Source organism: Gopherus flavomarginatus, chromosome 6 (assembly GCF_025201925.1).
Source record: "Gopherus flavomarginatus isolate rGopFla2 chromosome 6, rGopFla2.mat.asm, whole genome shotgun sequence".
Taxonomy (NCBI): domain Eukaryota; kingdom Metazoa; phylum Chordata; order Testudines; family Testudinidae; genus Gopherus; species Gopherus flavomarginatus.
This window is the reverse complement of record NC_066622.1, coordinates 19,790,198-19,816,186: the sequence shown is the minus strand read 5'-3', so window position 1 is coordinate 19,816,186 and position 25,989 is coordinate 19,790,198. Positions and strand designations below refer to the sequence as shown.

The following is a 25,989-nucleotide window of genomic DNA, read 5'->3' as shown; positions in this document are numbered from 1 at the left end:
TCCTGCACCTTTGAAGTTAATAGGAGTTTTATCATTGAGTGAATTGGGAGCAGTATAGGGCTCTTAGAGAACAAACTTAGGACAATCAAATGTGTGGCAGAAGTTTCTGGACAGTAAATGCACTGGATGTAGTTAGTACTAAGGGTGGGTGAACTTGTCTGGCCTAATTCTGAATCCACTTGAACAGCATAGGTTTGGAAATTCAATGTGAATTCTAATGTTATTGGGTTCACATCACACTTAGAAGGGAGTGTGATGAAAGGAAGGGAGGGAGAAGAGTTAGAGCAGAGAATGTATTGGTGGAGTGTGTGTATGTATTGAGGGGCACAGAATAGAAATACTGGTTCCATCAATATCTCCTGTGTAGTTCAAGAACCCCAGACATTTAAATCCCTCAGTGATCTCTGGCACTGACTCTCTTTAATCTCACACCCCTACAATACAGTATGTATTGCCATGCAAACCGCCATGACAGTTGCATTCACTGTGGACTTCCTGATCCCAAACTGGTGCCCAACTGACTAGTAACTATCCAAGGCAGCCAATTTGCACAGAACTCTCGTTTTTTCTGGAAGTTTTGTCCTTGTGGTCTGGCAATGCAGTATTGAGGCTAGCTCTCCTTCAACTTATATAGTTAGTTCTGTTCATCCCAAGTCTTGAGAACAACTTACTCCACCGATATGCAGTTGTTGTCAGGACCCAAAAGTAGTGCTTCACCTGGTGATTATCAACCTCGGGTACTGCATGAAGTTGGTTATGCTGGGGCAGATGGTGCCTCACTATTATAACAAAAACTCCATCAGCTGCTAGTCTTGGTCTCTGGCTCTTCACAGGCACTGCCAGAAGGGCCTCCACCTCCTTGCCTCAGACGCCCAACAGCTGGTTTTCAAAATTTCAGTAGAAATCAAGTCAATAAGAGTTTTACCATTCACGTAAGTGGAAGCAATATAGGGACCATAGAGGGAAAATACTGTAAAATCCTTAGGACAATCAAACATATGGCTGGAGTTTCTGGAAACCAAGCAAGGAGTGAGAGCTGAGCACATTCATTCTGGCCTACATTTTGAGAAAAGGCCTAGGAAACGGAGTCAGCAGCCAGGATTTTCCAAGGGATTGGAGCAGTTTGATCTCCTCTACCACAATTCCCTTGGGATTCCTGAAGGCTGCCAGAAAGTCTTTCATTACCTTTCAGAAACCACTACTTCGAGAAGCTGTATAGGGATAGGTACCCAATGGGCAGTGCAACTGCAATGGTGTAGAAAAGCGTACATGGGACAAAAGGCAAAGCTACAACTGAAATACCCCGGCTACTGTGGACCACTGGACTGCTGGTACTAAGACTAGTATTAGCCAACCAATTCATTTACCCGCAATTCAATTCTCTAGTGTACACAGCCAGGGAAAGCAGCAGGCATGGCAGCGCCTCTGTGCCTCTTTTACATAGCATCCGTCTCCTGGCAAACAATGAAATATTCATCCTAATTTCATTGCAAGGAGTCATTGCTAGTGGGACCTTATAAGAGATTGGAGCCACATTTCTCCTCTGTGCACCATGCCAAAACAGAAGGAAAAACAAACTCCACCTCCTGTGGGCAATTACAAAACAAAGCCATCATCAAGGATTAATAAAATCTTGGGATACTAATCAGAGCTGCCATGGCAACAGTATGCACTTGGGTTTTTTTTAAAAAAAAATTAATAAATAAAATAAACAGGGTTTGCAGCCAACGAGGCACAGCAGTGCATGCTAGGAAGATCCTATGTTTTTTATGAGATTTTTGTGTTTGTGTGATTTAGTGCCCTTCATTCACTGCCTTTTCTGTGGTTTGGAATCACCCCGAAGTATGTGGCACTGTTAACTGGCAAAGGAGGAGACTGCTTTCTTCTGTAATCCAGTAACCTTTGAAAATTCAAGGGATGCTTTCATCCACCAACTCTCTGGCAGAATCTCCAGGTGGAGGTGAAAGTAAACAGAAGAGAATTGAGGTCATTTTCAGATGATAATAAAAAAAACAAGTCTTTCTTTCTTTTTTTTAGCAATTGCTGCTATCCCAGCTGATACTAACTTCAGTTAAAAAGCTCATCCCTCCAGTGAGATCAAGCAAACAATAGCTCATTCCAGCTGCTTTTCAATGAACAGTTTGCTAGGTTTACCTCCCTTAACCTCTCTGATCCCCAATTTCCAATAGGCTGTGATGAATTCCTCTCTGTAGCTAGCACAGCCCTGGTTAAACTGAGAATCATAATATGATCAGTACAGTGCAGGTGTCATTGCGCTGATTAGATTAATGTTAGCACAATTGGTAATTTATGAAGCAATAAGTAAATGGTATAAAAACTCCATGACAAGCCATTTGTCACCCAGTTCTATGGAAATTCTATTGTTATACCATTAGAGGAGTAAACACTTCACTTCAGAACAGAGAGACTACAGCCTGAGACTTTTCTTCCTTCTCAGAGTTATAGTTTCAATGTAATAATAATACTTTTCGTCTGAGGATCTCAAAAGAGCTTTACAAATACTAATGAATTAAGCCTTACCACTGGGATGTAGGCACCCCATTTTAAAGATGGGTAACTGAGGCACAGACTTGCCCAAAGTCAGACAGTGGCAGCACCAAGAACAGAATCCACAGGTGAACTCCTGACCCCTTTGAAGTCAATGGGATCTTTGTCATTGACTTCAGTATAGCCAGGATTTCACTCTACAAATCCTAACTCCAAGTCTCCCTTCTCTAGCCACTAGAAACTGTTCTGTCTCTGAAAGAAAGCTGAACCATGACCTTCTAAGAAAACATTCAGAGGGTCCTAAAGGTTCCATTTTTTCAGGCAAGGGCATTGGTGGAAGCAGAGGACAGAAAAACATTTAGGGCCCAGTAAAAGAAATGACTAGGTGGCAGCTCAACTTCTCATGATGTCCAGTGCCAGTGACATCCTTGTGATCAGGAAGGGGGTCAGCAGGATTCAAATCTAGATCCATTAAGCCTGGCAGAGTTACACCAGGGATGAATTTGTCCCTTTTTGTATGAAGCTATTTTATAAACCAACAAGTTCCAGGCAGAAAGATGGGACTTTAAGTAGCAGATGGATATTTCTCATAAATGGAAAAGAGCTCTCTCAGCCCTTTGGTGTATATCAGATGCAGCACAAGCACTCAGTGATATGGTGGTCTGTTGAAGATAATGCTTGTAGGGTTAAGTCAGACCACAGTAGGGCCTTGGAAAATAAATAATTGGAGATGTACCAATCTCCTAGAACTGGAAGGGACCTTGAAAGGTCATTGAGTCCAGTCCCCTGCCTTCACTAGCAGGACCAAGTACCGATTTATGCCTCAAATTCCTAAGTGGCCCCCTCAAGGGTTGAACTCACAACCCAAGGTTTAGCAAGCCAATGTGCAACCCACTGAGCTATCCCTCCCCCCTAATCTCACAGTAGGGTTCCCCAAGCAGCTTCCCCAAGATCATTGCAACTTACATCCACATTTCACTGTTTTCACCGAAGGGCCGCAGAGAATGGAAGACCATCTGATTCTGTGAGGTCTGTACATGCCAAGGCCCAGCCCTAATCACTTTTCATTGGCATTTTCATTGGGGAGATAATGCAAAGTTGTTCACGGCTCAGTGTGAAGGATAACATTTTCAATACTAGGGGATGGCATCTCCATTGCCTTTCCCGAGCCTAGAGTGACCAAATGTCCTGATTTTATAGGGCCAGTCCTGATTTTTGGGGCTTTTTCTTATATAGGCACCTATGACCCCTCCACCCCCGTCCCAATTTTTCACACTTGCTATCTGGTCACCCTACCCGAGCCTCTTGCACCCAGTCTCTCAAGATTTCTCTGATGGTGGATGCCAAAGTTTCTCCAAGTTCTGAGTACTAATGTGTATGTGCAATAGCAAGAGCTCCAGAGCCACAGGTTCAAAAGGGGTTAGCTGGGATGTGTATGTGCTGAGATGGTGCATTCAGACCATCTGTGGCCTTTCCCTTAACACAAACAGTCATTCCACCTACACTGAGCACTTAGTAATCAACAACAGTCGAAATGTGCCTGAAATGTGCCAAAAGCTAAACACTCTGGAGCTTTGTAGAAGTTTGGATCTGGATCTGAACTTCGTGGCTCATCCTTGTCTTTAGTAACAATTCATGCAATTTGTTAAGTCACTGCTGGCTCTGGGCATCCCTCCTACCCAAGAATAATGGTTAGGCTTGCAAGACATATGGCAAATTATTGATTTTGCCTTTCTCTTCACATAGATGAATGATATTCTGCTGTACACATATCCCCAGAAGGATGGCAAATACCGACTGAAGAACACCTTGGCTGTGTCCGGCATGAGGGTAATGCTTAGTTCAGACAGCAACCTGGCATTAAAGTTTATTTGGGGCTTATTGGCTGCCTTGTTAATGCTTTGCCAGTTTATGTCTCCTTTCCAGTTGACTGAAAGGAAAAAGGGCATTTTATCTAATGAGTCCCTTGCGGGTTCCAGGAATTAAAGAGGAAAATACAAAGTACACAAATAAAAGAATATCTGAAAGGTTGCAGATTACCATGACTGCCTCATTTGGGCTGGTGATGAATAAAGCAAACCAAACTCAAAGTTACTATCTGATCATGACTTTTCACAGAAGCTAAGGAGGAAAAAGACATCCCATCTAGTCCTTTTCCCTCTCCCTATTTCCTACAATATACTAACCAGGGTTTTAGCACCTCCTAAAAATTCACGCTCACGTCATTTGCTTCTCCGGGAGCTTTCACGTCCATCCCCTTCAGCCTATGGGGCAAACCACCCTGCTAGACCAAGGCTGAAATGATTATTTGGAGAGTCCCTATGTTTTCTGTATTACACCTGGCATGTTGGAGGCTGAGTTTGGAATCAGGCTGGAGAGTTCGCGGTTGGGTTTGGGTTCTGTACCTGAGATGGAATGAGATCAGGATAGTCATCTAGGGAAACAGTTGCAAGAAGATGCCACAGCTAAGAGGAAAGAAGGCCCAGACTGGGGACCTGTCAGGGGTAACAGGACACCAGACCTGAACACCCCGTTTGTTTGTTTTTTTAATCTAAATCTGAACACAAATTTTATCCCCTATCTTTATAATGGGCCAAACACAAACTCTGGCTATACCTGTCTCTATATCCAAGACATCACCATAGTATCTATACATGGAACACACCCCAAATTGGCAATAATATGGACCAAAAATCCCACCAGGATCAGCCCAACTGACCCTGGACCCCACTGTCACATTGTGCTGGGCTGCCCACTATCTTGTCCCCACTAGCCTCTTAGCAACTGAGAACATTGTGAGTACTAGACTTTGATGGTTAACACTCAAACTGTTCGAGTTTCACAGATCTCTGTGCATCAAGAGTTTTACCATGTGCTGACTATAGATGGTTTAAATCACTCTGTCCTTCATTTATGTGTCATTTGTTTCTAGGTCAGCCGCCCAGTGACAGAAAAAGCCCAAAACGTCCTGAAGATTGAATACGCTGAACACTGCCTGACCCTGTCAGCAAGGTATTCTCTCATACCAGCCATGGCAAAGGGTGTTTATTTTAGCTATATCTCTAGACCAGTCCAACCACTGTCCAAGACTAAATTGGTGTCCCACTGTTTTTAAACTCCATTTCAATCTATACAATTGTGACAGATAATGGCCAAGTGCTTGATTATAAAGAGGGCATTCATTTCAATGTAAGGCTCATAAGACACAACTAATTCAATACTTATAATGAGTAAAAAGCTGGGACTCAGCACTTGATAAGATTTTGAGCAGAGTAGAAAATCCATTTCTAATAAGTCTGAGCCTTCTTCCTTGATCTTTTACAACTTTTTCCCTGTCTCGCTGAGAATCCAGCTTTGTCTACTTCCCTTTTATAATTTTACTTGTCAGTTCACATCACTGGGGTTACCCAAGGGCTAATGAAAAATAGTAATTAGCTAATTCCACGCCATAGATTTAAAGGCACTTAAAGGTACTTAAATGACAGTTAAAACAGAAATTAAACTTTACTGACGATGTAATGAGGTCTTTTTGTTAAAAGGAATTTTTCTAAAGAGTTTGGACAAAGTTGGTATGGATCACAGTCAGGGAGGGCATTCTCTGTCTTGTGATCACATGCTGACAGCAGCGAGAATTTGTACATTAATTTCTGAGCAGGAGGAGAGAGTATACTGTGTTCTTCTTGGTTTTAACTCCAAAAGTGTCAACAAGAGAGACAACAACAGAAAAGGAGCGGTGTATGATTTTCAGATACATAATTAAAATAATTTAGTCTCGGCGACAGTTGATCGCACTGATGTGGTTATCGAAGTTTTGAGAACTGAAGTTCCCATCTCAAATCTCCACCTACAGTATGGTTGGAAGCACAGCAGGCTTCCCCGAATGGCATGCACACTGGAACCAACCTAATAGACTGGGAGGGTGATTTCTTTTCAACACACTTTGAAATCTAAATCCTTCTCTTATAAGGAACATATGTCATCTGCACCCAATGCTCAGAACTCTGCCAAAGCCCTTGAATTTAGTATCTTTACACACTAAGTAATAAGATGTCTAGTACTTTTATTATCAGTATTGGATGCCCATCCAGTTCCCCCAAGGATCCAAAGGGTGCATCTGCACTACCCACTGTCAGTTTAAAAAAAAGCAGGAGGTATATGGATGTGTGTTGGCTGGGACAATAAATAACTTGACACCTACTGCCTTAGTGTAGAGAAGTTCTAGTGCAGATGAAGCCCACGAGTCAAGGCAGAGATTTACTTTGGAGCATACTGAGAGCTGTGCCTGGAATTAGGGTTGCCAGGTGTTCAGTTTTCAACTGGAATGTCCAGTCAAAAAGGGACTCTGGTGGCTCTGGTCAGCACTGCTGACCAGGCCATTAAAAGTCCAGTCGGTGGCACAGCGGGGCTAAGGCATGTTCCCCACCTGCTGTGGCTTGCACAGTTCCCAGAAGCAGCAGCATGTCCCCCCTCCAGCTACCTGGCTGTGCCTCCACATAGCCCAGAGCATCCTCCTATGCCCCAACCCCTCATCTCCAGTCCCACTCCAGAGCCTGCACCCCCAACCAGAGCCCTCACACACCCCCACATCCCAACCCACTGCCTGTGCCCAGAACCCCCTCCCACCTTCTGAACCACCAGCCCTAGCCCGGAGCCCCCTCCTGATCCCCAAGCCCCTCATCCCTGACCCCACCAGGGATGGGAGACACGTTACTGCTTTAAGGAGCTGCCTCAGATAAGCGCTGCCCGGATCCTGCACCCCTGACCTCCTCCCATGCCCCAACCCCCTGCCCCAGCCCTGATCCCCCTCTTGCCCTCAGAACCCTTCAGTCCCAGTCCAGAGCATCCTCCTACACCCCAAACCTCTCATCTCCAGCCCCAACCCAGAGCCTGCACCTCCTGCCTAGAGCCCCCTTACCCCAACCCCCTGCCCCAGCCCTGATTCCCTCCCACCCTCTGAACCCCTCATCCCCAGCCCCACCCCAGAGCCTGCACTCCCAGCCGGAGCCCTCACCCCCCCACCCACATCCCAAACCACTGCCTGAGCCAGAGCCCCCTCCCACCCTCTGAACCCCTCAGCCCCACCCCAGAGCCTGTATTCCCAGCCGGAGCCCTCACCCCCGCACCCACATCCCAACCCACTGCCTGAGCCGGAGCTCCCTCCCACCCTCTGAACCCCTCAGCCCCAGCCCCACCCCAGAGCCTGCACCCCCAGCCGGAGCCCTCACCCCCTCCTGCATGCCAACCCACTGTTTCAGCCCAGAGCCCCCTTCCGCACACTGAACCCCTCATTTCTGGCCCTACCCCAGAGCCTCCACCCCCTGAGCCAGTCCAGGGGAAATGAGCGAGTGAGTGAGGGTGGGGAGAGTGAGCTGGGGGGGGGGGTGGAGTGAGTGGGGGTGTGGCCTCGGCGAATGGGTGGGGCAAGGGTGTTTGGTTTTGTGTGAGTAGAAAGTTGGCAACCCTAGCCTGGGTCCTCCATTGTTCTTTTTGTGCTGACATGCAGCTGGTGCTCTTGTAAAGGCTGAGCCAGTGACTCCAGTGAGAGTCATGTGTGAAATTAGGGCTTGAAGCGGAAAGGCTGCCCTTTGGGTACTAGAGGTAGGTAGTGCTCTTTCACAGGGGTCAGTCACAAGTACAAGGAGTCTCTCCCTCCTTGTGCTGTTCATTGAAGGGACAACCATAAGTGAAGTCCCTGCTAACACACCCTAGGGCAGAGGAGACCAAACTACGGCCCGTGGGACCATTCTGCCCGGCCCCTGAGTTCCTGGCCTAGGAGGCTTGCCCCCGGCCTCTCCCCCGCTGTTCCCCCTCCTCTGCAGCCTCAGCTCACTCACTCCTCCACCAGCGCAATGCTCTGGGCAGCGGGACTGTGAGCACCTGGGGCAGCGCAGCTGCAGAGCCTGGCCTGACCCGGTGCTCTGTGCTGAGTGGCTGGCTCCAACCAGGCGGCACGGCTGCCTGTTCTGGTGCAGCCGTGCCACCAGCCACTGGTGCTCCAGGCAGCACTGTAAGGGAGCAGGGAATGGTGGAGGGGGGTTGGAGAGAGGACAGGAGGGTGCTCAGGGGCCGGGGGTGTGGATAGAGGTGGGGGCAGTCAGGGGACAGGGGTTCTGGGGGCAATCAGGAGACAGGGCGAAGGGGTGGTTGGATGGGGCAGGGGTCCCGGGGGGGCAGTCAGGAAGGGGGGGTTGGATGGGGCGGCGGGAGGCAGTTAGGGGTTGGGGTCTGGGGGCGGTCAGAGGACAGACGGGGGGGTGGATGGGGATAGAGTCCTGGGGGGCCATCAGGGGCCGAGAAGCAGGGGGGGTCAGATGGGGGCAGGGGCCAGGCACAGCCTCCCCTAACCGGCCCTCCATACAATTTCTGAAACCTGATGCAGCCCTCAGGCCAAAAAGTTTGCCTGCCCCTGCCCTAGGGCACAAGTCACCTCTAGGGGGCAGAGAGGAGGCCTGGCTATTGCCCCACTTCCTCTCTACTCTGGCTGGCAGAACTGAGCACAGATGGGAGAACATGCTACACTCTCCTAAGAGATGGTACCATGGGTGCACTCCACAGGGCACTAGGGAATGCCAGGAGGCTTTGGGCCTCCCTGAGGTAACATGACTTCCATTGTTTCTGGGTTGATACAAGCCCCTGACAAGGGCCAATTATCAGCTGCCAGCCCTTAAGGCCTTTGCACTTGGAGGAGGCAAGAAATACACGTAGAGGAACAGAGAACATGGCATAAGCAGCAAAGACCAAGACCACAGAAAAGGCACTAAAATGATAAGCAGGACCTGTGGTTCTGGTTCTTACAGCATTGCTGTATGAAAAGAAGGTAGTGGCAAGCACTTGAATCTACCACTGAAAATGTCCCACCCAGAGATCATAAATCTTTGGCTTACAGGGAGCAGGTGATGGTACTGAGCATGCAGCCCTTGCAGAGAAGGGATGGATGCTGCTAAACCTTTACACGCATTTCAGAATTCTCTTCTTCAGACACAATCATAAGCAGGTGGTACCCATATGAAACCTACAAAAGGTTATGTCTACACTGCGGTTTGGGGGGGAAGGCAAGGCATTGCAGCACATGTGGACATATCCATGCTAGCTTTAATCTAGCGAGCTCACGTACTGATAGCAATGAGGCAGCTGTACAAGCCCACCCAGTACTCATTCAAGCAGCTAGCCTGTGTGGTCATGGCTTCACGACTACTGGCGCTCATGAATGCTGCAATCACACTTCCAATTGCAGTGTAGACATGCCCTAAGAAAGCCAAGTGAGAATGCAGTCAATCAGTACAACGATATAGAAAGGCTGCAGTGGCATTACAATCAGAGACAGAATCCTATTCCAGACCATGTCGAGTTTTTATTAATAGTGACTTAGCCATAGGACAATATACAGAAAACAAAAGTATGTTCAAATAAAACTGAAAATTAAATCCATAATTATAAAATACAAAAATACATGTAAATAAAGATTTTAAAATACATAAACCAATAAACCATACATAATCACTGTGCCATTTTCCTTACTTTAGTGGCTGACCATGCAAATAGGGCAATCTCTTGGATCACAGGTACTATGTCTGTTCCTAATAAATACTCTGTTTTCTGAGAGACCATAGAAAAAGGCATCTGGGGTAAAAACACAGAAAGGCCTTTTGACCTCAAGTGGCAACATAATTATAGTGTAATAAATAGTGGAGTAGGTCGTTCACCTGGCCTGAGCCACATGGACAAAGGCAGTGGCTTTCTCAGTGCCAGCATATCAACCTTCTAGGAAAACTGTCTGCATGGATTGAAAATGGAGAGCTGCAAAGGCCCTCATTAACATGTTATTACAACAAACTATCTAAATATCTGGCATTCCCCTTTTAACAAGGGGGACGAAGGTGATGTTTTTGACATAGAAACAACCGCCATATCCGTTTGCTTGCTAATATCCTCTATTCTCGATTTAATTACACATTAATTTCACATTTTTAAATTTATATTAAATCATGTCCAAATCTGAGAAACCTAAAAAATGCAAACAATATTGAATAGACTCTAATCAAGGAAATTACATGAGAAAGCCCTACTGAACTGTTTCTCTAAGCTTAACCTTGACAAACACTGTGGATGCATGCTGAATGCAAAGCCAAAAGTTAATATTACTGTACTGCACTTTGGACAGACTAGAATTCATGCCTGTCCTGCTCTAAGAAGAGCAACTGGAGTATTATTTGAAAGACCAAGAATCTTCATGAAAAATTAGTTTTGAATCACTTCCAATCCCACGGGATCATTCCATCCCCATATCTTCATACCAAACAAATTTGAATGCATACCTTGCCTATTCCAGGCCAGTTTCTCTGCTGCACAGGTATCCCCTGCAGTCAGTGACAGTGTAGTGACATTTGACTTTCTGTTTTCTGTTAGACTAAGCTTACTGTAAGAGTAAATGAGGTGTCACCTTGGCTAGACTCCCAAAATCTTTTCCGATGCCTAGTGTGATAATATTGAAGTTTGTGGGTTGTGCACTCTGAGCTGTTCACAGCCTCCAAAACTTCAGCAAAAATCCCTTTGATCCTCCATACAACCAGTGAGTTAGTTAATTGGGATCAGGTCAGTGCCAATTGACATAATTCATTTTACAAGCCAGCAGCCATGTGTTATCCTCACACTTAGACACTATAACAGTCTGTGATTATTGCCCAGAGATGTTTAATGGAGTGAAGAGTAGGTGGTAAGGGCCTGTTGGAGATTAGGCTTTTATTGACAGATCATCCCTAATCAGCTGTCCTTGCCAAAATGACTTTAATTCACAGCATTAAGTCAGCCATGTTTTTATTATTTTTAAAGTGAGGTCTTGAACCTCAAATGGTTAGAATTTTATGGCAAATGAGAGGTTGATAGAGGGGGGGAAATTTTCTTCCACAACTCTTTTTAATGAAGAATGCATTTTAAGCAACCTCAAAGTGTTTTGCAAATTTGTCAATTTCACCAAATTGATTTGTTTAAAAAAATTGAAATGTTTTGATTTTTTTTGTGCTTTGAAATGACTTTTCATTTTTAAATTTCCTTTTGTTTTATTTTTTAAAAGCAAACACCTCACAAATTGGTCAAATTGAAACAAAATGTTTTAATGTTGAAATAAAACGTTTTGTTTGACCCAATACAAGTGTTTTAGGGACTTTTCAAAATTGCCAAGGAACTGACACATCCATTATTTACCCAGCTCAGGAGGTTAACCCTATGTTGGTGTCACCTCCACTAACCTTTTGGAGACTGGGGACATAACTACAGCCTTGTGAGTCTTCATTTGGCTAGTACAGTCGTTCTCAAATTTGTTTGATTGTGTCCCTCTTCTTTGTGTCTGTAGTTGTTTATGCCCCTTCCTCCCCCCTGCTACACAAGTACATATAGCACTGTCCAGCTCTGAAGGCAGAGCCCAGCACAACAGCTACTGGCCGGGTGCAGAAGCATGGGTTGCAATGTGAAAAGTGGTATTTGTCAATATCACTGTTAACAGACTCAACGTCCCATTGCCACCTTTACTTCTGTGCAGCTGCTGCCACCTCAGGGCTGACAGCCAAAACCCTGCCACCACTTCTAGGTAAGAGACTGGGATAGAGGGGAGGAAGGAGAGCCTGAGCCCAGGCTGCCTCCCGGTGAAGGATTGGGAGGGGGGAAGGCAGCCCAAACTCAGGTAGCAGGGCTCCAGCTGTCCCCTTTATCCTCTCCCTCCACCTCCTAGGTGTGCACGGCCCTTCTCCCCAAGCCTCAGCCACTGGGGGCTGACAGCTGGAGCTCTTTAAAAAAAAAAAAAAAAAAAGCACACAGCTCACGCCTCCCTTGACACATTTCCACACCTCCATAGTTTTGAGAACCTCTGAGCTCGTAGGTTGGGAATTCTAGGCATCTTAGGCTTAATATGCTTTTCATTCAAACCAGTCATATTTCCCACAAAAACTGCACTGGCAGTGGAATTTGGGGGGAAGGGAGCAGAGTTGGCTTTCACTAGTGGAAAGGATTGAATAATCCTGTAACTCTTGGCAATGAGGTGATATACAGTATTGCAATTCTTTGTCATGCAGCAGCTAATTCAAGACCAGTGTGTATTATACACCTGTCCCAGACCCTCTTTGTTCCAACAGGGTCGTTAAGTTTTACAGAGGCTGGTGTTTTTCACAGATGAGTGCTTGCTCACAGGGTGCAAGGACTTTAAACCAGGAGTTATTGATCAACTCATGTGTTTCCATGTTTGTTTGGGGTTTTTTAAGGTTATAAAAGCCAAATTATTCTCAGATGTCTTGTTCGTTAGCCTTCTTGTACACAGTCAGAGGAAATCACAGCTCAACAGCAGCTGGCATTAATTTTACAGGGCGTCCCAGTGGGAAGAGCGCTTAGCTTTAATGTAAATGCCTGGTACAGCTTGTGGAGGACAGACTGCTCTGACCCAGGTTCACACTTGGAATTTACACCTGACATAACTGGAAGGTGGCACCATTTACAATGGAGAATGAAGTACAGCATTCCCTTGCCTGAACCTGCATGGAACTGTTGGCTTCCCTGTTGGCTTTTGGAAATTAATTTGAGGTTTATAGAATTTAGAAAGAGTGGTCCAAACTGGGAAGTCATAGTACGGACAGGATTCAGGGAGGGGGCCATACACAGAGCTGCTACATAGCCTGGCACAGTGGTTTTCTTCTCTGCACACACTGGCATACCGGTGAACCTCAGTCAAGTCACTACTCCTATCTCAGCTTGAGACGGTGAGCAACTTTGAGTCCCTGCAGGAAAACTAACTGATATAGGGAAGGTGGCTAAATGGGGATTTTGTGTATGCAAGATAACACACATTAAGCTCCACGTTTCATTTCTGGAATCAGCAGAATCTCAGTTCAGGACCCGGGAGATTGGCAGGAGAGCTGGATGGCGGATAAATGCACTACCAGCTTGTTTTGATGGTGCAAGCATGACATCTAGTGGCCACTTTAAAGAATCACAGGATTGCATTCTTGTAGCTTCTCCAATCCAAGGGAATGCAAAATTTCTCTAACAAAATGTCACATTGGCATCTTGCCAATATCTTGAGGGCGGTATCTAATTTGCCTGAAATGGAATAAACTGAAACCAGTCTCATTTTTAATATAGATATGTTCCAACATGCAATTTCCCTCTTTACCTAAGCAGCTAACACAGAGGTGACAAGTATCAACATGAAATACTTTACCTTGATCTGAGCAACCCAAGCAGAGGTTACATGCCCTGGAATGGAGTTCTCTTGCTTTCTGAGTGGCAAGCACAGAGATGAAAGAAGCAGCATTGAAGGCTGCCACATGTGGTTTAGGTTGGAATCTCCATATTACAGTAAGAGTGGCCTTGAGCCACATTGGAAAATCCGTGGGCCAGATATGGCCAGACTGAATTTTAGCCATCCCAGTCATGTTCATAATGTCTCAAGCATCCTAGGTTTAGCTGATCGCCATATATGGGGTCGGGAGGGAATTTTCCTCCAGGGCAGATTGGCAGAGGCCCTGGAGGTTTTTCACCTTCCCCTGAAGCATGGGGCATGGGTCACTTGCTGGTGGATTCTCTGCAGCTTGAGGTCTTCAAACCACAATTTGAAGACTTCAATAACTCAGGCATAGGTTAGGGGTTTGTTATAGAAGTGGATGGGTAGGGTTCTGTGGCCTGCTTTGTGCAGGGGGTCGGACTAGATGATCACATTCGTCCCTTTTGACCCTAGAATCTATGAATCTATGAATCTAGGTATCATCAATCCAATCATAAATATCAGAAGTCCAACATTTAATTTTGTTCTTGGCCAGAGAATTAATAATTCAACATGTTGATGGGAGAAGCAAAATGACAGTAGATTGGAGCCTTCTCCCTTGATCCAGAAGCCTCTTGATTCGGTCACTGCAGTTCATACATTGATTGTGTTGCTGTATTTCATTCCACAGTTCATGCTCTGAAAGGGACGAGTGGTATAGCTGCATCAGCAGAACCATTCCAGATGACTGCAAAGCTCAAAATGCATCTACCTTTCACAACAGTATTGAGGTAAGAATGAGTCCTGGTATTGCCTAAGAGGATGCAAAGCCATCCAAAGAGTTAAAAAAAGGAAAAGGGAAAAGTTCCAAATGACAGAGTATTCTGATTATTTTTATATAAATCACCATGCTAGGGCTAAATGACAAAGGTCACCACAGCACTTGTGTTTAATATTCAGCCTGCTGTGGCCACTACTGGAATTTTAAATGTGTTGCAATTCCAGTTCATACTGTGGGTTTCATTTAAGTCAGTGGGAGTTTTGCTGGAGTAACACTAACCAGATTTAGCCCTGTATTGCTACCATCCTAGATGCTACCAAAAAATAAATGTGTGCCTTGCAGATGACTGTAAGAAAGCAATACTAGCCATCAGAAATGCTTTTGTCACAATTATATCACAAAGGGTCATTAACTCATCAACACTAAAGCCCATAGCAAAAGGATCTGATTGAGACCTAACAATCAGTTTATACTGGTGCAACTCCATTGACTTCATTAGAGTTATTCCTGTCTATACCAGCATGAGAGGAGAATCAGATCCAAAAGAGTTTTGCTAAGGCTGAATTCTCTTTTCCTTCTTCCTGCATGAGTCTAATTCTCTCCATACCAAACCTACCTGGGTGGGGTAACAGACTTGTGCAAATATGAGTAAACAGCAAAGGAGTTTATGAGTGCTGAACGGTGATAAAAAACGTGGGCCAGATTTGTATCCCATTCATTCAGAGTAACTCCACTGTCTTCCGTGGAGATCTGGGTCCAAATCATGGTCTGAGTTACAAGTGAAAGGAGTTTGGTGACTTCTAAACAGTCCCTTCCACTGGTCATAAAACCATCCCAAAAGATAGTGGCCTGCACAATAGTCAGCGTAGCCTTCTTCATCCTGAGGTTGATATATTGAGTGCCAGGCAGCTTATGGTGGGGATGAGGGATTTTTTGACTGAGACCTAAAAACCATCTGCTTTTCCTGGATATTAAACTGTCCATGAGTCTTGTAATAAGAATATGAGTATGCCTAGGTGGTCTTAGCCAAAATTGCACATAGATGTTAGATGCTCAACTAATGTAAACCAGTACAGCTCCATTGATTTCAGTGGATCTGAACCAATTTACACCAGCTGCAGATGGGGGCTGTACTGTTATATCATATGCTGTGTACTAGTTGCGATCACCTTCCACCCCAGAATTGGCTGCATCTCAGTGCTGCTGTGTGTAGAGTTTGTGGAACCCTTTGGGATCCTTCAGAATTAAAGTGGAGCCCAGGACTGGAATAACAGGGATTGTGTGCCAAGAACGAGGTGGATTGGCAGAAATGGGGGTGGAGAAAGGCGAGCACAGTTCAGCAGATATTGCTGCAGGTAAGGCGGGAGTTGCATTAGCAGAATTGGGTATGCTTTGGAAGTCTGGATATTTCTTCACTTTTTGTTTTAAGCTAAGGGAAAGGCTGGGAATATCCTTGGGTGAGAGGCCTCCAACATTGGTACCTGTGTCCCATGTCATGATGTGCATGAACTGCGGCTCTGATTTTACCCTCACTCTGAGACGCCATCATTGCCATGCATGTGGGAAGGTAAGTTTCACATAAATTCAGCTTCACTCAGACTCAACAACAGTAGGGAAAACCTCTGGGACAAGTTCTCCTCCTCCTTCTCTTCATTACGCTAGCTGCAACTGCACTGACTTCAGCACAGTTGCACCTGCATACAGAGAAGAGAATCTGACTCCTCACAAAGACTGCCAGTAGAGCTTTGCAAATGAAATTTAAGCATTCAGATTGTTAGGGCTGGTCTACACTGAGCGGGGTCGATGTAAGATACGCAACTTCAGCTACAGGAATACCATAGCTGAAGTCGACGTATCTTATTTCGACTTACCTCTCATCCTCATGGTGCGGGATCGACGGCCACGGCTCTCCCGTCAACTCCGCTTCCGCCGCTCGCCCTGGTGGTGTTCCTGAGTCGACGGGAGCGCGTTTGGGGATTGATATATCGCTTCTAGATGAGACACGATATATCGATCCCCAATAGATTGATCGCTACCCGCCAATCTGGTGGGTAGTCTGGATGTACCCTTAGTGACTTTGGTTGGAACAATATTAAGATTCTGCTGAGTAGCAAATGAATCCTAAAGACTAGGTACTCAACCAAATGAAAGGGTCATGGGACATACATTGCGGAACAGAGCTTTCAAATGGGACATGTGGGTAGCACTGGGGCAATGCAGCAATCAGACTACCAGTTTTCCAGTTGCTGAGTTACATTTTAGATATGGAAAGCTCCAAAGCTTTGGGAATGTAGATGCACAAAGCTCCTTGTCTCTATGGCCATTGTTCTTAAATCACTTCACAAGTGAGTGATGCATAGGAATTGCCAGACTGGATCAGACCAGTGGTCCATCTAATCCAGTATCCCATCTCTGACAGGGGCCAGCACTGGCTATTTCAGAGGAAAGTACAAGAAACTCTGCAGTGGCTCTTATTTGATAATCTGCCCCCGGAGATCATTTCTTCCTAACCCCCATTAATTAGTGATTGGTTGATGCCCCGAAACATGCAGGTTTATATCCCTTTCGGTGTTCTTGATTCTTGTGTTAATTCTTTCTGTTATAATTCTGGATAGCCACATAGAACCTCCAATCCTATTCTGAATCCAGTTTAGCTCTTAGCCTCAGTGATGTTTCCTGGCATTGAGCTTCACAGGGTACTATGCCTTGTATGAAAAAGCATTTCTTTTTATCAGTTTTAAATTTGCCACCTTTCAATTTCAGTTAATGTTCCACTATGTCAGTTTTAATCTGGATTTTAATTTTAAATTCCTGTCCCACTAAAAGTATAATCCTAGTTCAATGATCTTTCAGTTTCACGAACAAAATATTTCTCTGCCTCTGCCAATCCACTTCTGAAAACGATACTAACAGCATGATCAACTCCAGTTTAATGGTATCATGGCCAGCATGAATTTTTATATCCAGGAATGTGTAATCCCCATGGAGACAGCCATAAGACTATTGTACAATTATGTTTATTAATTTTTATATTATTGTAGCAGCTGGGACACCCAGTCATGGACTAGGTCCCCATTGTGCTAAGTACCGTGTAAACATAGAACAAAAAGACAATCCCTGTCCCAAAGAACTTACACTCTAAGTATAAGACAAGGCACAACAGATGAATACTGACAAACCATCAGGGGAGTATACATTGGTCAGCCTGATAGACAGTGGTCTTGCCACACCAGCAGCCTAACCATTGTCAAGCTTTTGGTAGACATAGTGCTAAAGGAGAATTTTAAGGTGAGAACTGAAGGAGAACAATGAAGTGGCAATTAAATGCATTGGGCTAAATTTTGCTCTGAGTTACAATGACAAATCTAGAGTAATTATGATTAAGTCAGGGGAATAATCCTTATTCATACTGGTCTAGCCAAGAGCCAAATTTGGCCCATTCTGCCTCTTCCCCTGCCAACCAGCCCAGAGAATCTGTTTGGTAATGTACACTGGTATGGGGAAATGTACATATATATATACATATCTATCCTTTCTGTGACAGATTGTATGTCGAAATTGTTCAAGAAATAAGCATCCCCTGACGTACCTCAAAGACCGACTAGCAAAAGTCTGTGATGGCTGCTACTCAGAACTGAGAAAAAGAGGTGAGTCCTCTTCATTCCTTGATGAGTTGAATGAAAATGCTACCTGCATATGAAGAGAGAAGGTTCTGCTTCATTACAGAGAATTTCTCCTTCAGACATAGATATGAGCTATATTAAGAGTAATACAAGTGCAAGCTCTGGGGAAATAGCAGGCTGCATGGTGGCTGAGAAGCTTTTAGTGAGCTGGAACCTCAAATTCTTCCTGTGACTTCTTGATGCACTAGAATAATAAGCAATAATACTTTGTACTATCTTGCTGTTTACAGCTAACAGCACTTCCCTGTAATTTCCAGTGAAGTGCTAATGAAAGCAAAGCAATGGCTTAAAAACAAAGACGCTATCGACAACTATCTGCCTCAGTGCAAGGAGTTAGCATTTCCCATTGTGCAGGGCTAAGGTCAAATGTATGGACAACTTATAGGCAAGAGCCTTTTTGTTAAGGGCTTAGGCACTAGGGACAGGTGCAATTTATTTTTTTCTTCTTGGTTAAAGAGATCCACACATCAGTTTTAACAGCATAGCAGACATGCACTGTTATTGCTTAGTGAAGGAAGATGTGCTCTGACCCCGTCAGAGTGGACTGAGCCACGTGACAACTCAAGGCTGTACTGACTCAGGGCTGTGCTCCATTCAGATTTTCCAGGTGACATGTATTGACACAGGTGAGACTCAGAAGGATTGTAACTCAGGTGATGGCACTGACTGGTACAATAGTGTCTTCGTTGATAGGGCTATAGGGTTTCTTGATAGAGTATGTCCCGGAGATGGAATAAATTGTCTCCTGTTCTCAGAACACAGTGGAGAGACATTCAGGCTTGAAAGAACATCGCCGAAATGAAACTATTGGTGGCCCAGGAAGCAATCAGAATAAGTAGAGTGCACAGATGACAGAGACACATGGACAATGCTCTTGAAAGATCATTAAGTGTGAGAACACAACATAACACAATTATTTTCCTGATTATCTTCCATGCAAGCTGTATGTATTTGTAGGGGATGCTTCCATCATGCAATGCCATAAAGTTCATTGAACAGTAATTCTGCTAACCAGACTTAACCTGAGAGTTTGATAGAAAATAGCTAAAGGAAGATCAAGCAACTATAGGTTAGGCATTGCATTTTCTTATCCCTATTTGCATTAGCCTGGAGTTTAACATCTACTGTTGTAGACTTAACTTAAGGGTTTGCACCAGTTAATCCATTCTTTCCCACTTCCTATTTCTTCTAATATTGTAGAGCGGCCAGTAAGTGTGAGCTTCCCTCCAACTTCATCCAGGTTTTCAGGCAGTGCCTTCTCCTCCGTCTTCCACAATATTCATTACTCATCCTTCAAGAAACAAAAGAAGATCCCTTCTGCTCTTATGGAGGTAGGACCAACGCTGCCTGAGAAAAGGCAAGGAAACTAGCCTGAGAGGACTGTGTGTTGGCACTACAGTAGCTTTCAATCTCATTGTTTAGAATTTGTTCGGTATGCTGCAGGATCAGCCCACTGTCTAGATCCTCTGTATCATGAGATTACATTTTACTCAGCGTAATAGGGCAAAATACAAAACACTTCAAGATCGGATGCTATCAGTACAGTTTCTGCATCCTATTAAGACCAAGTCAGCACATTTAACCTTCATTTTTCCCAATAATTTAAATTAAATCTTCACATCTACATCAACCTCAGAAGGTCTAATAACAAGCTCAGGGGAAGCATCAGAGTGATGGGTTACAGAAGTCACTAGTTTGAATACAGGAGTTTAGTACTGACCAGAAGTCACTGCCATCCAGCAGTTGTTCAGTGGCCTTACTACAATCCTTATTTCCAATGTGGCCCCAGGGATTTCAATCGAACTAACTACGTTCAAATCCAGTCAGTGTGAGTTGTGGGCGGGGGAGTTAAAAGCTAGCCCTTTCTAAGCAATTGGTGAATGCAACTGTTTAATTGTGTTGCCTGTAGCTCACTCTAGCCTATCTAAAATAAATGGATAAAATCTTGACCCTACTGAAGTTAATGGCAAAACTCCCATTGACTTCACTGGGGCCCTGATTTCACCCAGATATATTGTTTTCCCTTCTGGAACTAAGCATCAGATTCAAAATCTGACTACATTAATATCCTCTGACTATCCATGCTGTCTACCCACCTAAACATGTAGGGCCAGATCCTGGGAATTTAACTTCAGTTAACTGATTTCAGTGAGATCATGATCTGGACCTTGTGCTGTGCATGCAGTTACCTTCCATGAAAGGGAGGTACTCTCACAGGACTCTCTTAACTTTGTGATCAATTGAAACAGGGATAAATGTGCAAACAGTATGTAAAACATTCATGGAAGATACTGCATAAACCAACATGACCAAAGTTAGAGAAGTAACATTTCAGCTCCATTTATTTATGAAAAATAGAGATTGCCACTTTAACCACAAGGTGGTGGCACACATTTATTAAAATGAAGATTTCTATGGCCAGGTCCACACTACAGCGTTAAATCGATTTAAACAGCGTTAAATTGATTTAACGCTGTAACCGTCCACACTACAAGGCACTTAAAATCGATTTTAAGGGGTCTTAAAATCGATTTCTGTACTCCAGCTAAACGAAAGGAGTAACCCTAAAATTGATATTACTAAATCGATTTAGGTTTAGTGTGGACGGATATCAAAGTTATTGGTCCTATTCTTTTACTGAGGTACCCAGAGTGCACCGCTCCGGAAATCGATGGTACCCTGGGACCATGGACGCACACCACCGAAGTAATGTGCCCTAGTGTGGACGCGTAAAATCGATTTTATAAAACCTGTTTTATAAAATTGATTTTACTAATATCGATTTAAAGCTGTAGTGTGGTCATAGGCTATAACAATCTTGATCCCAAAGCCATTCCCAGTTGACTTACATGGAGTATGGTGGACGTTCTCATGCTCCAACCTGCTACAGAACAATATTATAAATACAGTTAATTCCCCTATTGTGTCTGTTATCAAAGGCTGATTTTCAAATCACTTCCCCTAGTTGACACTTTGCTTTTATTCAGATGTCAGCATTATTATTATAATTAATCATGTATACTATGTTGCAGTTCTACAGCATCTTTCACCCACCGATCTCTAAAATCTTTACAAACACTAATGAATTAAGCTTCATCGCTTCTTCCCTTCCTCCAGGGTGGCAATTATTTAATAATACTGAGGAAAGGAGTATTCACAGATGAAACTGAGTATTAGAGAGGTAGCCCACCCGAATGCACACCACAAATCCATTGTCAAGCCAACAGAACCCATATCCCTTCTGCTTTATCCATAACACTATCCTTCCCCCTGGAAACATGCACCCTTGAATATATAAAAACAAGGAAAGAAAAAGGGGACAAATTCAATTTCTCTACAGCACCAGTATAAAGCAAATAGCTTCAACGACTTGGCTTCCAGAAAAACTTAATTGGCTTCTTTGGTGTCCGTGAGAACAATATTTGGCCTAAGATAAATACTGAAATGCTCTTATGCAGAATAGCATTCTTGTGTTTACATTACTCTCAGATTCATGCCATCTCACTTTTTTTGATTCACTCCTTGATTATATTCTTAAGGAAACAGGAATATCTGTGTAGTTTTTTTTAAAAATGGGCCTTGTTTATGGCATGCTTGCTGCTTTGGAGGGGGAAAAGCATTTGATGTCATGGATCCCTTGATTATCCCCTATACAGGTGGCAGCTTCAGGAGAGGGATCTTCTATCAGTGGCTATCTCAGCAGGTGTAAGAGAGGCAAAAGGCACTGGAAGAAGCTCTGGTTTGTTATCAAAGGCAAAGTCCTCTACACCTACATGGCAAGTGAGGTACTGCCTGCCCTGACGTGACAATTTCCCACTCTTTACATGTGACAAATGCAATTTGAGGGGTGTACTTACTAGTTCTTGTGTAGTCGTTCTTATCGGAAATAGCTTGTGTTGATGCGAAGGCATTATATCACTTCAATATGTTATGCTGCCCCAGGCCTGGAATCCCAGCCCCACCCCTGGATGACCTGCTTTCCAAATTCCTTAGCCTCAGTATATTTGTTACATTTCATGCCGATTATAAATGCTCAGTTACAAGAGGCCTGGTTTAATGTCAGGAAGCTATTGCAGATCAAAGCATAAAGACTTAAAATCCTCTGACTTTCCTCTGGTGCAGTACCTATATGTTGTCAAGTATCAGAGGGGTAGCCGTGTTAGTCTGGATCTGTAAAAGCAGCAAAGAATCCTGTGGCACCTTATAAACTAACAGACATTTTGGAGCATGAGCTTTCGTGGGTGAATACCCACTTCCTCAGATGCATGTATCTGTTAGTACGTCTGTTAGTCTATAAGGTGCCACAGGATTCTTCGCTGCTTTTACCTATATGTTGTGAGATAGTAGCTGAGAACTGACTTACATAAATAAGAGCTCTTTCTAAAGAGAGGAAGTCCCAAACTTTGCCCAATCAAAGTTCAAAATGGCAGCTTTCAAGGAACTAGTGAACTGCCCCAATTTCACTGGGGTAGACTGGATATGCCCATGGGAAAGATTGCAGCTATGAACTTCAGTGTGGAGGTGCAGCTGGTGAAGAAGAGGAGGAAGTATGCTATGCTTCATATTGATCTGAGCAGCCTCTGCAGGCCTCTCCTCCCTGTGAAAAGGAAGGGTGGCCACCAGCTGCACTTCGATTGTAAAAAAAAAAAAAAAAATGCAAGGGTGATCTGACTGATGGACTTCATAACTGAACGCCCTGAAACAGAGCCACTTTTGCAGAATGAAAAAGACAGAGCTCAGACCACAAGCAACTGTAATAATACTACTTGGCATTTTAAATCTTCAAAGCACATTGCAAACATTAACTATTTAAACTTATCATACCTGAGAGGTAGGGAAGTATCATCACCTATAGATGACGCTGAGACATGGAGAGGTTGCATTACTTGACAAAGGTCACAAACCAAGTCAGGGCAGATCAAAGATAGAACTATAGTAATGTTGACACCCATTCTTCAGTTTTATCTGTTGGCCTAGATTTCCTCTAGGGTTAAAATAAAACATCTTGAGCCTGATTTTCAGAGCTGCAGGCACCCTATAGCTCCCATTGACTTCAGTTGGAGCTGTCTGAGCTTAGCTCATCAGAAAAATCAGGCCCGGAGAACCAAGTCCTGCCTCTCATGGGGTGGACAACTCCACAAAACTTAAAAAGAGTTGCACGTGGTGTTAGCGATAACCCCTCTTGAGATGTGAAAGAGCAGTGGGTACCTAACTGCATTGTATGCTTCACCTTGGTAATATCTTAAACAGAGTTAAGCTAAACTAATCTAAAAAGACAAAGACCAAAACCCCAACATTACCATAATAGAGGTATAGGGACCAAAATTGCAGCCATCAGTAACAGTTAAACTGCAATTCAATTAAGGCTTATTGTTTTTCTTTATTCCACTTGTACAGTGAACTCTGGCAAGTGAAATTCCTGGATGTTTCTTGGGAGTAAATTAACAATGAATTGCATTACCAGCTCATAAATTGTAAAGTGGTGTCATTAGAAGCAAGCATGCTGTGTGAGACAGTGAAAATGAGTCTGGTAAAAAACTGCTGGGGCTGTGGAGGGAGGGGGAGCCGGATGCCACCAAACACAGGTGACACTCAGAAAATAATGGTTTACGGGACAGGTAGTAAAATATAGGATCTTTCTTCTCTATACCCTTGATACAAACCTAGCCAAAAGATCATAGTAATCAGGTATCATTCCCATCAGATCTTCCATAGCCTACAGATTTGTGAACTAAGTCTGATCCACATAAGCCACTAGAACTAAATTGGAACCTCCTGTTAGTAGTCTAAAGAGGGCTGAATGAATATGGAGAATTTCATCTCAGTGGGGGTTCTCTGAGTTCAGGGTTTTGGCAGAGCAGTGTGAGAGAGATGCTTGCACTGCTGCTGCCAAGGCTGCACCTAGTAACTAGACAACAATTCTCTAGGATTTTCAATCCAGCACCAGATTATTCATTTCTAATACTATTATTGCAGAAGCTCCTGGTAGCCCTATCAGGCACTTTAGATACTGGGAAGACATCCCTTGCCCCAAGTAGATTGCAGCCCATTCTGAAGTGCTCCTTCTAAAGTGTGTTTTCCCCTCCACATTGATTTTAGGATAAGGTCGCCACAGAGAGTCTGCCTTTGCTGGGTTTCACAGTTGCCCCAGAAAAGGAAGATGGAAGCACGGATGCAGTTTTCCATCTTTACCACAAGCAAACCTTGTTTTACAGCTTCCGCACGGAGGATAACAATTCAGCACAGAGGTACTGCACGTGGAATTGCAATTACATACTAATCCATGAATGAGTATAATGTAAGCAGCACTCTTCACTCTAACATGCCTCTTCCCATTTCCTTTCCTTTTGAACGCACCTCAGCTACAGATAAAACTGAAACATCTTTGGATATGCTAATTAGAGCCAATTATAATACAATTGCCTGGAGGGCATTAAAGCATCAGGTAGAAATTACTCCATCTTGGCAAGATGGAGATTTCACTTCTTTGTATAGGTGCAACCGCAGAAGCTCAGATTCATAGATCCACATGTAGCAATCTGTCAGATGTGATAAGGATAGCCATATTAATCCAGTGTATTTGACTTAAATTTGATCTTTAATGAACATTTTCTATACTTTAGATGCTTTATTACTATTGCTGCACACTAAAGTTATGGAACTAATGATAAAATGATGATGCCTTAAAATATACAGGCAGGAGTGTGGGTGGTTGTGGAGGTTTGTTTCTCTTCCCCCAATTTGCATGGTCTCATCTCTCTCAACACCCACTCTCAGACAATCCAAGATTACACAGTAGGTCAGTGGCAAAGCTGAGAATGAAATCTAGGAGTCCTGGCTCTCAGGACCCTGTTCTAATCACCAATCTAAATTTCCTCTTTAGACACAGATATTATATGCAATACAGTCTTCTCTGGGCCCTGTGTTTTAATATATGCATTGGCTTGATCCACAAAATAAAATCTGGCTCCTCTACTTTTTTCTTTTTCAGGTGGATTGAAGCCATGGAAGAAGCAACCATATTATAGCAGTAATCAATCAAGAGGACTTGCAATAAACTCTCAGATTTCTCTACATTCCCATCAGCCCATTTCTGTTTCAAGAAGCTGAGTAGTGTATGTCAAACCCTCTGGCTACACACACACTGGATAGGACTGTTTCCAGATTGCTCTCTCTCTTTTGCTTCTTTCATTTTAAATCCACTTTTTTTGGCAAGTTGAAAACTTTAAAATAGAGAATATTCATAGTCCTCTTTGTCTGTGTGAGTTCAACCTGCGCTATAACTTGCTCCCATAATCCCACAGTAAATTAAGTTTTAACATCAAGGCATGAAATAGATACAAATTATTTCTGAACTCACATGGAAGTACTGGCTCAGTTTTATTTACCCTAGAGAACTATCAACTTTCATTTTGTTGGTTTTGGTTTCTATCATGAAATAAGAAACAATGCAGTAAACCATAGATTCTCATTTAAAGCACTTTATTGTTTTATTGTATTACAGCTTCATTTTTTTCCAGTGTTTCCAAGGAATTTTGTGGACTGATTTACCACCAGTCCATTAACAAGTGCCAGCATGAAGTCATGCACTGCATACATTAAATTGCTTCCACAGACAATGAACGAATACATGCAATGCACTACGTATGGTCTGCCAGTACTCCAATGGCTAGGATCCAGGGCGATTACTTACCAATTTTTCATAAATCACTGTATAATTTATTTAAGTTTCATTTCTTATCATGCACTGCGGTAGCTCTCCAAACCCACAC

The 25,989-nt window shown here is 43.8% G+C and overlaps 1 protein-coding gene across 4 annotated transcripts in view; it reads left to right on the top strand.

Moving 5' to 3' along the window:
* Positions 1 to 25,784, top strand: part of FGD5 (FYVE, RhoGEF and PH domain containing 5) — a 148,557-nt gene extending 122,773 nt beyond the window's left edge. For 3 of the 4 annotated variants that reach the window (XM_050958355.1, XM_050958357.1, XM_050958354.1), the window contains 9 exons: positions 4,255 to 4,338; positions 5,441 to 5,520; positions 14,445 to 14,544; positions 15,964 to 16,101; positions 18,079 to 18,181; positions 19,418 to 19,548; positions 21,874 to 22,002; positions 24,317 to 24,465; positions 25,209 to 25,784. In XM_050958355.1, the coding sequence (XP_050814312.1) occupies positions 4,255 to 4,338; positions 5,441 to 5,520; positions 14,445 to 14,544; positions 15,964 to 16,101; positions 18,079 to 18,181; positions 19,418 to 19,548; positions 21,874 to 22,002; positions 24,317 to 24,465; positions 25,209 to 25,245 (951 nt within the window). In that variant the 3' untranslated portion in view covers positions 25,246 to 25,784. The remainder of the gene's footprint in view (positions 1 to 4,254; positions 4,339 to 5,440; positions 5,521 to 14,444; positions 14,545 to 15,963; positions 16,102 to 18,078; positions 18,182 to 19,417; positions 19,549 to 21,873; positions 22,003 to 24,316; positions 24,466 to 25,208) is intronic. The other variant, XM_050958356.1, reaches the window with a different exon arrangement.
* Positions 25,785 to 25,989: the final 205 nt, after the last annotated feature.